The sequence below is a fragment of the Nomascus leucogenys genome, chromosome X (assembly GCF_006542625.1).
Source record: "Nomascus leucogenys isolate Asia chromosome X, Asia_NLE_v1, whole genome shotgun sequence".
Classification (NCBI taxonomy): Eukaryota; Metazoa; Chordata; class Mammalia; order Primates; family Hylobatidae; genus Nomascus; species Nomascus leucogenys.
The window spans coordinates 1,087,463-1,100,165 of NC_044406.1; the positions used below are offsets into that span (position 1 = coordinate 1,087,463).

General features: G+C 45.1%; 1 protein-coding gene across 2 annotated transcripts in view; it reads left to right on the forward strand.

Annotated features, from left to right (window-relative positions):
- The window catches only part of CD99 (CD99 molecule (Xg blood group)), a 53,540-nt gene extending 43,853 nt beyond the window's left edge, over window positions 1-9,687 (forward strand). The window contains exons 9-10 of one of the 2 annotated variants that reach the window (XM_030806714.1): window positions 6,601-6,657; window positions 9,158-9,687. In XM_030806714.1, the coding sequence (XP_030662574.1) occupies window positions 6,601-6,657; window positions 9,158-9,183 (83 nt within the window). In that variant the 3' untranslated portion in view covers window positions 9,184-9,687. The remainder of the gene's footprint in view (window positions 1-6,600; window positions 6,658-9,157) is intronic. The other variant, XM_030806715.1, reaches the window with a different exon arrangement.
- The last annotated feature ends 3,016 nt before the right edge of the window (window positions 9,688-12,703 follow it).

Here is a 12,703-nt window from a genome sequence, read left to right on the forward strand (position 1 = left end):
CTCCTTGTGGAATCAGACGGCTCTGTCTGTTGTAGGTTGGTGCAAAAGTAACTGCAGTTTATGCCATTAAAAGTAATAGCAACATAGCAAGACCTCGTGTCTACAAAAAATGTAAAAAAAAAAAAAAATAGCTGAGTGTGGTGGCTCCCAGCTAATTTTTTACCTTTTTTTGTAGAGACAGTCTTGCTATGTTGCCATTACTTTTAATGGCAAAAACCACAATTACTTTTGCACCAACCTCCCTTCCTCCCTTCCTACAGATTTGAATTTGTGGTGCTTGGGCTTCTCCTGGTTTTTGTCCACGTTGATATGAAGGGGCCTGTTTAAGCTGCTTCTCTCATGCACTCGGGATCTGTGACTTTGCATCTGGGTGTGTTGGCTTTGCGGAGGACCTGGCTCAGACCACTAACCGCACGGAGCCTGACCGCTTCCCACAGAGCCCAGATTCCGTGGCTGGCACGGGGTGTTCAGGACGCTGTCGTTTGGCTGTGGTGGCTGGTCCTGCCGCTCTGTTTACCAGGGTCCTGGGCTCACAGTGGGTTTCTTGAGGCTTTGGCAAGATGGGCGATTGGCTCTCCCTGTCTCCTTCTTTCTCTTTCTTCTTCTGGGCCTTTCTTCCTTCCCTCCTCCTTTCTTCCCCCCACCTTCTTTTCTCTCTTCCTTCCCTGCTTTTCTCTTTCTTCCTTTGCCCTCAGTTCTCCCTCTCTCTTTTTCATTCTTTCTTGAACTCTCCCTCTTTCTTGCTCCCTCCCTTCCATCCATTCTTCTTTTCCTCCTTTTTTCCTTTTTCTCTCTTCCTTTTCTCTATCTCTTCCTTTCTTCCTTCTCTTTTCTTCTTACGTGCCTCTTTTTTTTCTCTCTTCCTTCCTTCGTTTCCTTCCATCCCTCCCTCCTTCTTTCCTTTTTCCTCCCTCCATCCCTTCCTCCTTTCCTTCCTTCCTTTCTTTTTTTCTCTCTATTCTTTCTGTCTCTCTTCATCCATCTCTCCTTTTCTTACATGCCTCTTTCCTTCCTTCTTTCTTCTCTCCCTCCTTCCCTCCTTCCCTTCCTCCTTCCCTCTCTCCTTCTCTTCCTCCCTCCCTCCCTCATTTCCTTCCTCCCTGCTTCACTTCTTCCTCCCTCCCTTCCTCCATACCTCCCTGCTTCCTTTTTTCCAACCTCCTTCCCTCCTCGTTCCTTCCCTCTCTTTCTGCCTTCCTCCCTTCCTCCCTCTTTCACCCCATCCCTCCTTCCTTCTTCTCTCCTGCTCTCCCTGTTCCCTGCCTCCCTCCCTGCCTTCCTCTGTCTCTCCCTTCCTCCACTCCTTAATTTTGGTTTCCACTTCCCACTCTCACACTTTGAGCCTCTATCCCGTTACTTCCTTGCTCAGAGCAGCTGTCTCTAACACCTCCCTGCTGCTGGGATCCCCAGCGCACAGCAAAAGCAGACCCAGTACCAGTTTACTTTTTTTATTATTATTTTTTGTCTTTTTCAACCTTCCATTTCAGATGGCTGAAGACCTAGGGGTGAGCAGAGAACCCAGCCCAGGCCTGCGGAGCGTCCTGACCGTAATCGTTTTATCTGCTAAGACGCAGCCTTAAAGCAAACCCTTCCATCTACCGCTCCCCTCGCCCTGCTGGCAAATTCCCACCATGATGGGATTCTCAATCACATGGCAGATTCTCTGCCTTCAGTTCCATATGCTTTTGCCTTTCTTGATGCACAGAAGCTCATTATAGCAAATCATATTTCTGCATAAGAGCTTCAGAAAATGAAGAGAAATGCAGATATTTTCTTTTAAAAGTAAATCTAACAGAAATGGGGCAGTGACTTCCATGTTTTAATGAGTTTTGTCCCTAAGTCCATCCCTGCCAAGGGAACAAACTGGGGCCTGGGGTGGCCACCCTCTTCCCTGCAGTGTCCTAGGTTAAGCTCACTCACGTCCTAAGGATTTGACACCTTCCAGGTCATGCATGGATTTTTAAATCTTCAACCTTTTCAGCCCTTGACTTGCATTTCTCACTGCACTTCCTATGAAGCGGTTCTTAACTCTTTCTGTGATCAGTGTTCCAAACAGGTGCACATCTTAGTTCCTAGAAAAACAAAATTCATATGTTGAGGAATCACCTAAACATCTCCTGATCTTCACACTCTAAGGCCTGTTGGGAATTGGTGGGCGGTCAGGTCCCTATTCACACATTTGAGCACAGAGCCTCTGCGGGTGCCTTCCTTGGATTCTCTCATGTCCCTGAAACACACAAATTGTACCTGGATTTTCCTTCCGTTTCCAAAGTCCACCAACTTGTTCTTCAGTGTAATTGATTTTAACTTTTTTTCTTTCTTTTACTTTTCTTATTTCTTTTTTTCTTTCTTTTCATTTTTTCTTACTTCTTTTCCTTCTATTTATTTTACTTTTCGTATTTGTTATATGTTATTTCTTTTTCTTTTCTTACTTTTCTTCTTTTTTCATTTTTTGAATTGGAGTCTCACTCTGTCACCCAGGCTGGAGTGCAGTGGTGCAATCTTGGCTCACTGCAGCCTCCACCTCCTGGGTTCAAGCGATTCTCCTGCCTCAGCCTCCCGAGTAGCTGGGACTACAGGCGCACACCACCACACCCAGCTAATTTTTGTATTTTTAGTGGAGACGGGGTTTCTCCATGTTGGCCAGGCTGGTCTTGAACTTCTGACCTCAGGTGATCTGCCTGCCTCAGCCTTCCAAAGTGCTGGGATTACAGGTGTGAGCCACTGTGCCTGGCCCCTTTTCTTTTTTCTTATTTTTTTTTCTCTTATTTCTTTTTTCTTATTTGTTTTCCTTTTTGCTTTTTCTTTTTTTTTTTTGAGACAGTTTCACTCTTGTTGCCCAGGCTGGAGTGCAATGGCACGATCTCGGCTCACCGCAACCTCCGCCTCCCAGGTTCAAGCAATTCTCCTGCCTCAGCCTCCCTAGTAGCTGGGATTATAGGCATGTGCCACCACGCCCGGCTAATTTTGTATTTTTAGTAGAGACAGTGTTTCTCCATGTTGGTCAGGCTGGTCTCGAACTCCTGACCTCAGGTGATCTGCCCGCCTCAGCCTTCCAAAGTGCTGGGATTATAGGCGTGAGCCACTGCGCCCGGCCTGCTTTTTCTTTTTATCTTATTTCTTTTACTTATTTTTCTGTTTTTACTTTTATTTCTTCTCCGTTTTTCTTCATTCTTTTCCTCTTATTTCTTTGACTTTTCTGATTTTTTTTCTTATTTTCCTTTTTTTCATATTCCTTTTAATTTTTTCTTACTTCTTTTACTTTTCTTATTTGCCCTCTTGTGGAAATGAGGCACAGCCTCCCTTATGATTGAGCCGTAGTTCTAGCTGAGCACAGATGGTTTGATCCTCCTGTGTTGGGGCACTGTATGGTGTGAGGGCACAAAACCTTGACCCACATGGGTCTGGTCACCTTCTCACAGAGGTCACCTTTACAGCCCCCTACTCTTTGAAGGATGTGTCCCAAGGTGTCTCAAGTCTGATGCAATGAAAGCTGCCCCCCAGTGACCACAGGACTGAGTCCAGAATGTCCTGCATGTTTCCCAGAGTGTCTGTCCTAACACTGCTTAAAGATTAGCCACTGCTAGACCGTAATCCTCAGATATATGGTCTCAGGACTGGCCCCAAGTGCATGGTGTGTGTGTGTATAAATATATCTTCACAAAGCGTAGGGACCCATTAAAGCCGTATTGCTTTGCTTAATGGTTCTAATAGCTACAGATGATTTCTAGCCTGAAAGAAAAGCACCACGAATTGTTTGAAGTTGACTTGTCAGATGTGGCGTGCTTGGTCTAAGTTTTGACAGGAAGGGTACATGGGTGGGGGTGTACAGAGCATCTCATGAGACCAGTTCTCCTCCTGAGAGGTCCGTGATGTTGGAACTGTTGCCCCAGATGGACTTTGCCCTTGTGAGACTTTATACTTTTCAATGGACTTTTCCCCTCTTTAAAACTTGCCAGCTTTTATGTAGTGTTTTATAAAATTACAGGAATAAAAAGAATATCTTTTATGCTTTTTAACCAATGAAGGGAGAGGGAGAAATTATTTGTCCTCTGAAATGAATGCAGGTTTTCAATTTCTAGCCAGGACAGTTTGCTGCAAAATGCACCCGTGTTGACAACTTGCCACTGGCAGAACAAATGACGTTTGTGGTGAACATTTCCGGATCGTTTCGAATGTTTTTCTCTTTGGGGGGTTTTCATCTCTTTTTCTTAAATCAAAGAATTTGGCCTCTTCATGTGGGAGTCATTTAGTGGTTAGGGGAGAACAGTTGAAACTGTGGAGTTCACGTAGTATAAACTGGCGAGGCTGTCATTGCTGCTGTCATTAAAAGTTACGCTGCTGGCTCGGCACGGTGGCTCACGCCTGTAATCCCAGCATTTTGGGAGGCCGAGGCGGGCAGATCACGAGGTCAGGAGATCGAGACCATCCTGGCTAACACGGTGAAACCCCGTCTCTACTAAAAATACAAAAAATTAGCTGGGCATGGTGGCGGGCGCCTGTAGTCCCAACTACTTGGGAGGCTGAGGCAGGAGAATAACGTGAACCCTGGAGGCGGAGGTTGCAGTGAGCCAAGATCACGCCACTGCGTTCCAGCCTGGGCGACAGAGCAAGACTCTGTCTCAAAAAGAAAAAAAAAAAAAAGTTACGCTGCTGCACCATACAGACGTGTTCCTTTACGAAGGCATTTGAACCACAGATGGGGCCGTTTTACAAACAGCACGGTCTTTGTGAGTGGGAAACGCATGGCCACAGATTGGATGAGCTTCTGCTGCTTCCCTTTGTGTTGAAAATGTAGGTGTTCCTTCACAGCAACACTGGAAATAAATAAATACCTATTGATCTGTGCATCTCTTACGCGTTTCCAATTCTGTTGGCTTATGCTGTGGGTCAGAAAAGAAGCGACACCGACAACATTTGGGGAGTCGACCCTGTTTGCATTGCGGCATGTTTGAAACATTTTTTAATGGAAATTTGGGAATAGAGGGCCGGGCACGGTGGCTCAGTCCTGTAATCCCAGTACTTTGAGGGCCGAGGTGGGCAGATTACAGGGTCAGGAGATCAAGACCATCCTGGCTAACACGGTGGAACCCCATCTCTACTAAAAATACAAAAAATTAGCCAGGCGTGGTGGTGCATACCTGAAATCGCAGCTACTCTGGAGGCTGAGACAGGAGAATTGCTTGAACCTGGGAGGCGGAGGTTATAGTGAGCTGAGATCGCGCCACTGCACTCCAGCCTGGGCGACAGAGCGAGACTCTGTCTCAAAAAAATAATAATAATAAAAAATAAATAAAAAAAGAAACTTGGGAATAGAAACAAGACTGGGAAAAAATGCTGGAGGAGGAAGAAAACCGGGTACACAAGACCCCTTGGCTGTCTTGTCCTTTGACGGCTGGGGCAGCTCTTAGTGGTCTTGAGTCCTCACTCACCTCTCTGCATTCTGAGGGAGGTAGAAGGGGGGACAGGAGAGCCAATTCAACCTGAGAAGGATGATCGGTGGAGGTGGGTAAAGGAAGAAAGTCCCCTTTCCCCAGGTACTGAAAAAATGCTAATCTGCTGAGATTCTTTGCATTTATTTTTATTTATTTTAATTTTTATTTTGAGACAGTCTTGCTCTGTCACCCACGCTGGAGTGCAGTGCCACGATCTCAGCTCACTGCAACCTCCACTTCTAGGGTTCAAACGATTCTCCTGCCTCAGTCTCCCAAGTAGCTGGGACTACAGGTGCACGCCACCACGCCCAGCTAATTTTTGTATTTTTAATAGAGACGGAGTTTCATCATGTTGGCCAGGATGGGTTCGATCTCTTGACCTCGTGATCCGCCCTCCTGGGCCTCCCAAAGTGCTGGGATTATAGGTGTGAGCCACCGTGCCCAGCCTCTGCATTTATTTTTATTTATTTATTTTTATTTTTATTTTGAGATGGTCTTGCCGTGTCACCCAGGCTGGAGTGCAGTAGTGTGATCTCAGCTCACTGCAGCCTCCACCTCTTGGGTTCAAACGATCTTCCTGCCTCAGCCTCCTGAGTAGCTGGGAGTATAGGTGCACGCCACCACCCCCAGCTAAGTTTTGTATTTTTTAGTAGAGACGGGGTTTCACCATGCTGGCCAGGCTGGTCTCGAACTCCTGACCTCAAGTGATCCACCTGCATCAGCCTCCCAAAGTGCTGGGATTACAGGCATGAGCCCAGCCGTCTGCATTTGTTTGATGAGTTTGGGGCAGTTATAAATAAGAATCTTATTTTCATAGATGCACATACTTTTTTTTTTTTTTTATGGAAAGAGCTTCCATGTGCCTGTTCCTCAGTGTTTAGGGAGAAGAAAGCAACCTTTAAAATAGAGGAAAATGAAGCTGCTTGGATTACCCTGTTGAAGTTCATCTCTGCCTGTGCCATGCATGAAAAAATACTGGCAAAGTCTTCACTTAGATGAGTGTTAGATTCCATGTTCCCAGTGGGCCTTGGAGTTCAGAACTGAGTGCCCTCATCCAAGCAATGGGAGCGTCGACCTCGGGAAAGCCCAAGTGTTTTGTGTGTATTTTGAGGAGTGGGTTCTCTGTTGCACTGAGTCTCTCTGTGTGTTTTCTTCTTGTTTGCAGCAGAACAAGGGGAGGTGGACATGGAGAGCCACCGGAATGCCAATGCAGAGCCAGCTGGTAAGAAGGACAAGGAACGGCAGCTTGCACACGTGGCCAGTGTTCACATTCTGTCTTCTCCATCCTCTCCCATCTTGCTGTCCTGCTCACATTCTCAAATTTGGTTGCATGGCTTTGAATGTCTTCCTTTATGTCTTGTTGCTTTTGAGGGATACTTTCAAAAGACAATGAATGTGTAAACTTCCTAGGGCCTGGGCCTTCAGAGAAGACCTATATGTGCCTAAGTCTCTGTTTAACAAAATATTAAGGAAGTTTTCCCAGGAGTTCGAGACCAGCCTGGCCATCATGGTGAAACCCTGTCTCTACGAAAAATACAAAACTAGCTGAGTGTGGTGGTGGGCGCCTGTAATCCCAGCTACTTGGGAGGCTGAGGCAGGAGAATCGCTTGAACCTGGGAGGTAGAGGTTGCAGTGAGCCGAGATCGTGCCATTGCACTCTAGCCTGGGCGACACAGTGAGACTGTTTAAAAAAAAAAAAAAAGTTCCAAGTGGCACACGATTGGTGCATCGTCGGGAAGTCCACAGCTGGCTGGTGTGCACTGGGAATTAAAAGTCCATCTCCTGAAATATAACTTGTTAAGTTTTGCTGTCAACTTTTTTTTGTTGTTGTTAGAGATAGGGTCTCACTGTGTCGCCCAGGCTGGAGTGCAGTGGCACGATCATAACTTACTGCAGCCTCGACCTCCTGGGCTCAAGGGATCCTCCCACCTCAGCCTCCTGATTAGCTGGAACCACAGGCGTGCACCACCATGCCCGGCTGATTTGTTTTTTTTTATTTTGTAGAGACAAGCTCTCACTAGGTTGCCCAGACAGGGTCTCACTAGGTTGCCCATCCTGAGCTCAAGCAACCCTCCCACCTCAGCTTCCCAGAGTGCTGGGGTTCCAGGCGTGAACTACCACACCCAGCCTGCTATCACCTTCTAAAAATCCTCTCAGCCAGGTGGAAAATGTGGTTAAGAAGAGACTTTAATTCGTGAGAAGCTTCTTGGGGTAAAAGGCAGGCATTTTGCCGTCAGAACCACTTTTGAAAATGGCAAGAAAAAAATTTATGTGTGTATATATGTGCATGTATTTTTTTCTTTTATTTGCGCATACATTGGAACCTTCTCATTTGCCTGAGAGATGCAGCGTTTATTTTTAATAGCAGCTGTCAAATGAGAGGTATTTTTAATGAAATGATTTAAAGTATTTTAATTTTTTTTCTTTTTGAGATGGAGTCTTTCTCTGTCACCCAGGCTGGAGTGCAGTGGTGTGACCTGTGCTCCCTGCAACCCCTGCCTCCTGGTTTCAAGTGATTCTCCTTCCTCAGCCTACTGAGTAGCTGAGACCACAGGCACCCGCCATCATGCCCCACTAATTTTCTTTCTATTTTTAGTAGAGACGGGGCTTTTGCCATGTTGGCCAGACTGGTCTTGAACTCCTGACCTCAAGTGATCTGCCCACCTTGGCCTCCCAAAGTGCTAGGATTACAGGCATGAGCCACCGTGCCTGTCATTCAATTTTAAAGATAGAGACTTCTAGAAAGTTAGTGTCTCGCCAGACGCGGTGGCTAATGCCTGTAATCCCAGCACTTTGGGAGGCTGAGGCGGGTGGATCACCTGAGGTTGGGAGTTTGAGACCAGCCTGACCAACATGGAGAAACCCCATCTCTACTTAAAAAAAAAAAAAAAAATTAGCCAGGCATCGTGGCGCATGCCTGTAATTCCAGCTACTCGGAAGGCTGAGGCAGGACAATCGCTTGAACCCAGGAGGCGGAGGTTGTGGTGAGCCAAGATCGCGCCATTGCACTCCAGCCTGGGCAACAAGAGCAAAACTCTGTCTCAAAAATAATAATAAAAGAAAGTTAGTGTCTTGTTGACTGCTCTTTCGAGTCAGGGAAAGATGTTTAGAACAAGCTATATCTTAAACAGAAGATTTCTTCGGCCCACTGTAATGAAGTTGTCTGGCTTCATTAGCCAGTACATTGGTATATATGTGTGGGGCCCTCGTTACTTGAAGGGCTTGGCATTCCAGTGTTTTCTGCCACCATTGTTCTTAGTTCCTTCTTCCAAATCCCAGCTTCTCCCTCCAAAATAGTTTTAAGACTGACATGCAGAATAAAGTTTCCAAAACTTACATGAGTGGACCAGAAAATGTCAGCCCAGCATCGTTGCAAATCAATAAAAACTACACACTCTCATTTAGAAGATTTATTCTTCCATTTGGTAAGTTATAGGCATTTGTTAGTGTCTCTGTGACGTCGTTAGTGGAAATTGCCTTCTGCCGTTTTCCTTCTGCTTTTTCTGCAGTATCCTTTTTTTTTTTTTTTTTTATGAATGGCATCATTCAATGAAATTGATTGAATTGATTGAGATTTAGGGTTTTGCTTTTTCGTGATGAGTTTTGGGCCCATTTTTCTTATGCAGAAATAAAACCACTGGCTCCTGAAAGTTTTAGGAACTGTGTCCACGTGAGTGCTCAGGGAACTGGGAATGACTTTCTTTTGTCTCTGTCTCCCACAGTTCAGCGTACTCTTTTAGAGAAATAGAAGATCGTCGGCAGAAACAGCCCAGGTGTTGGCAGCAGGGTTAGAACAGCTGCCTGAGGCTCCTCCCCGAAGGACACCTGCGTGAGAGCAGAGATGGAGGCCTTCTGTTCACGGCGGATTGTTTGTTTTAATCTTGCGACGCGCTTTGCTTGTTGCTGGGCGGGTGGTGTTCACTAGCGATGAATTTTACATCCAAAGGGGGATAGGCACTTGGACCCCCATTCTCCAAGGCCCAGTGGGGGCGGTTTCCCGTGGGATGTGAAAGGCTGGCCGTTGTTAAGTCCCCGTAACTCAAATGTCCACCCCACCGAGGCACCCCCCCGTCCCCCAGAATCTCGGCTGTTTACAAATCACGTGTCCATTGAGCACGTCTGAAACTTCCCTGGTAGCCCTGACTTTTTTTTTATTAAAATAAGGTAAGCCCTTCAATTTGTTTCTTCAATATTTCTTTCATTTGTAGGGATATTTCTTTTTCATATCAGACTAATAAAAAGAAATTAGAAAGCAAGGACTTTTTTTTTTTTACTTAAATGTTTTGCCGTGGGTGGATGTGACAGAAGGCCGTGGTAAATTACAGGACGGGTGCCAAGTTGTCTTCTTCTAGGGCTTTAAGGCAGATTTCCAGCCGGAGTGCTAGCTCTTTATTTCCAAAATGTCCTTGTTGGGCTCTTTTCCTTTCCTGTGTCCTGCCACATCGGGATGGGTACTCTTCTGCACCCAGATACTCCCAGCCAGATACTCTCCTCCATCCAGATACTCTCTGTTTCCAGATACTCTCTGTTTCCAGATACTCTCCCTGCAGCTAGGTATCCCCTTGAGTCCAGATGCTCCCTGCTTCCAGATACTCCTCTGTATCCAGATACTCCTCTAAATCCAGGTAGACCCTACATCCAGATACTGTACTTCCTAAGATGTACAAGATGTACCGCATTTTCCGGACACTGAAGACTTGACCACAGCTTAAGTGGGTTGGTTAAATACATTATGGCCCAGATTGTAATGATCTTCTGCCTTGTTAAAAAGAATGAATGAGTCAAGGGTCTTTTTGTTTACCGACACTGCCTAGCATGTATTGAAGCTCAGTAAACCCTTGCAGAATAAATCACAGAAAAGCCTCTCTCCTTAAGAAGTTAGAGATTGGCTCTGATACCAGCAACTACCATACTATTCCAAATACTATTATTTCAAAAATTTATAAAGCATTTTATTCTATGTTCTATTAACCCTTAAGTAACTTTTTTTTTTTTTTTTTTTTTTTTTTTTTGAGACAGAGTCTTGCTCTGTCACCCAGGCTGGAGTGCAGCGGGGCGATCTTGGCTCACTGCAACCTCCGCCTCCTGGGTTCAAGTGATTCTCCTGCTTCAGCCTCCCAAGTATCTGGGACTACAGGCGTGTGCCACCACACCCGGCTGATTTTTCTATTTTTAGTAGAGCCTGGGTTTCACCATGTTGGCCAGGCTGGTCTCAAACTCGTGACCTCAAGTGATCAGCCTGCCAAGGCCTCCAAAAGTGCTGGGATTACAGGTGTGAGCCACCGTGCCTGGCCCAGCCCTTAAATAACTTTTTAATCATCATTCCCAAAATCATAGGACTTTCTTTACCTAGAAGTTCCAAAATAATGAAACAGAGTTGTTTTACCCAGGTATTTAATGATCCAACAAGCCATATAATTTAAACTCTATTTTTCAAATAACCCACTTTCAATAAAATCATGTTTATTTTTATGTCCATGAGAAATTAAAATGAATCATCTACAAAGACATCCACCCTCCACAAAAAAATAAGTCTTGTTGACAGATTTCTTGGAAGTATAGATTTATTTCTAAATAAGCCCTAATTTGACATATCTAAAAAATACCTTTTTTTTTTTTTTTACTACTTTTTACTATTCTGCTTCTTGCTTAATGAGCCATTTCTGTGGATAGTATGGTTATAATACTTACAAAAATGTCAGTGTTATTCATAGAATGAGAACAGATTTAATGTATTTTTTCTTTTTATTATTCTAAAGTTAGTCAGTGTGAAGAATCTCACCTCAAAGACACTTCTTGATGATTCACTGGGGAGGACTAGAAACACCACCCTGTAACTTGATAACGTGTCATTGGTCACTCAGCAAAGCCGCCAGGCTTGCTGGTTAATCCAGCTTTCGGCCCTTGAAGTTTCACCAGACTAAGGATTAAGTGAAAAAGACTATCTGCCACCTACTTCACTAAGGCGTCAACAGTCCCTATAGGTCAATAAGAAAAGGACCCAACACCCATATAAAAACAAAGGGCAATTCAAATGTTTTCCAGAAATGGAACGCAGATGATTTTACGAAGATAGCCCATTTGACATCATTTTTCAACTAAGAGATTGGCAATAATCAGAAAGTTTGTAGGGCTCTTAGGAAACAGATCTGAGACATCATTTAAGTCCTGGGCATTTGCGAAACTTCTATGGGGAATGGACTGGCAGTGTCCTTAAACAATTAAACATCCACGTTCGTGGTTGGCCCCCTCAAGGGTGGAGAGGATGAGGCATTTGTGATGTGTCAGTACATCCTGGACAATCTAGAAGGTCATCTCCACACATCTGCACCACAGGCGGCATCCTATAGGTATTGGCTCAAAGAAGCAATGAAAGGGTAAGAACCAAGGGGTTCCCGCCACTGTGTTCACCCGATATTGCACACTCCAAGTTATCACTAGTGTCAAAATCAGAAGAAATGACTCCAATGCCAGAAAAAGCCAGCTGGCTGTGCCCATCAATACCCTGAGAATGATGGGATGTGACAAGGTGTCGAACCCTCAACAGCAGGGGGACTGCTTGGATGACTCCCACCCAGAACTGACATTGAAGGCGGAGTTTCTGAGCTTAGAAATGAGAAAGACCCAGCATTTATGACTGACTCCTTCATCCAACCTCTTTCCCCAAATCAGACGATTTTTGACATGGGTATGGTAACACCATACTTTTGCATAGAGAGGTTCATGGGAAACCTAGCTTCTGTGACGTGCAGCAGTCAGTTTTTAACACCATCATCAGTGGCAAAATGAGACATTCCCTTGAAATTGCCTTTCTCTGGATGACTGTTTTAACAGCTTCACGTTAGCCTGCCTGTGCGACTGAGGACGTACTGATGATATCCTCATTTTCTGGTGGAGGAAAGTTTATGATGTCAATCCCATTCCGAATATCAGGACTTTAAATCTCTATGAGATTAGCACAGAATGCAAGTGGAGCCCTCTCCAAGCTCTCATAGAGACATGTATTTTGGAAGCCTTAATGGGGAAACAATTCTCAATGTGGAAAAGTTGCCATGTATTGCAGGGAAGAGAACAGGCCACCATGCCCAGCTAATTTTTGTATTTTTAGTAGAGACAGGGTTTCACCATTTTGGCCAGGATGGTCTCGATCTCTTGACCTCATGATCCGCTCACCTTGACCTGCCAAAATGCTGGGATTACAGGTGTGAGCCACCGCGCCCGGCCCGATACATCTGTTTTTTTAGTTGACTTCTTTTGTATCTCTTCAT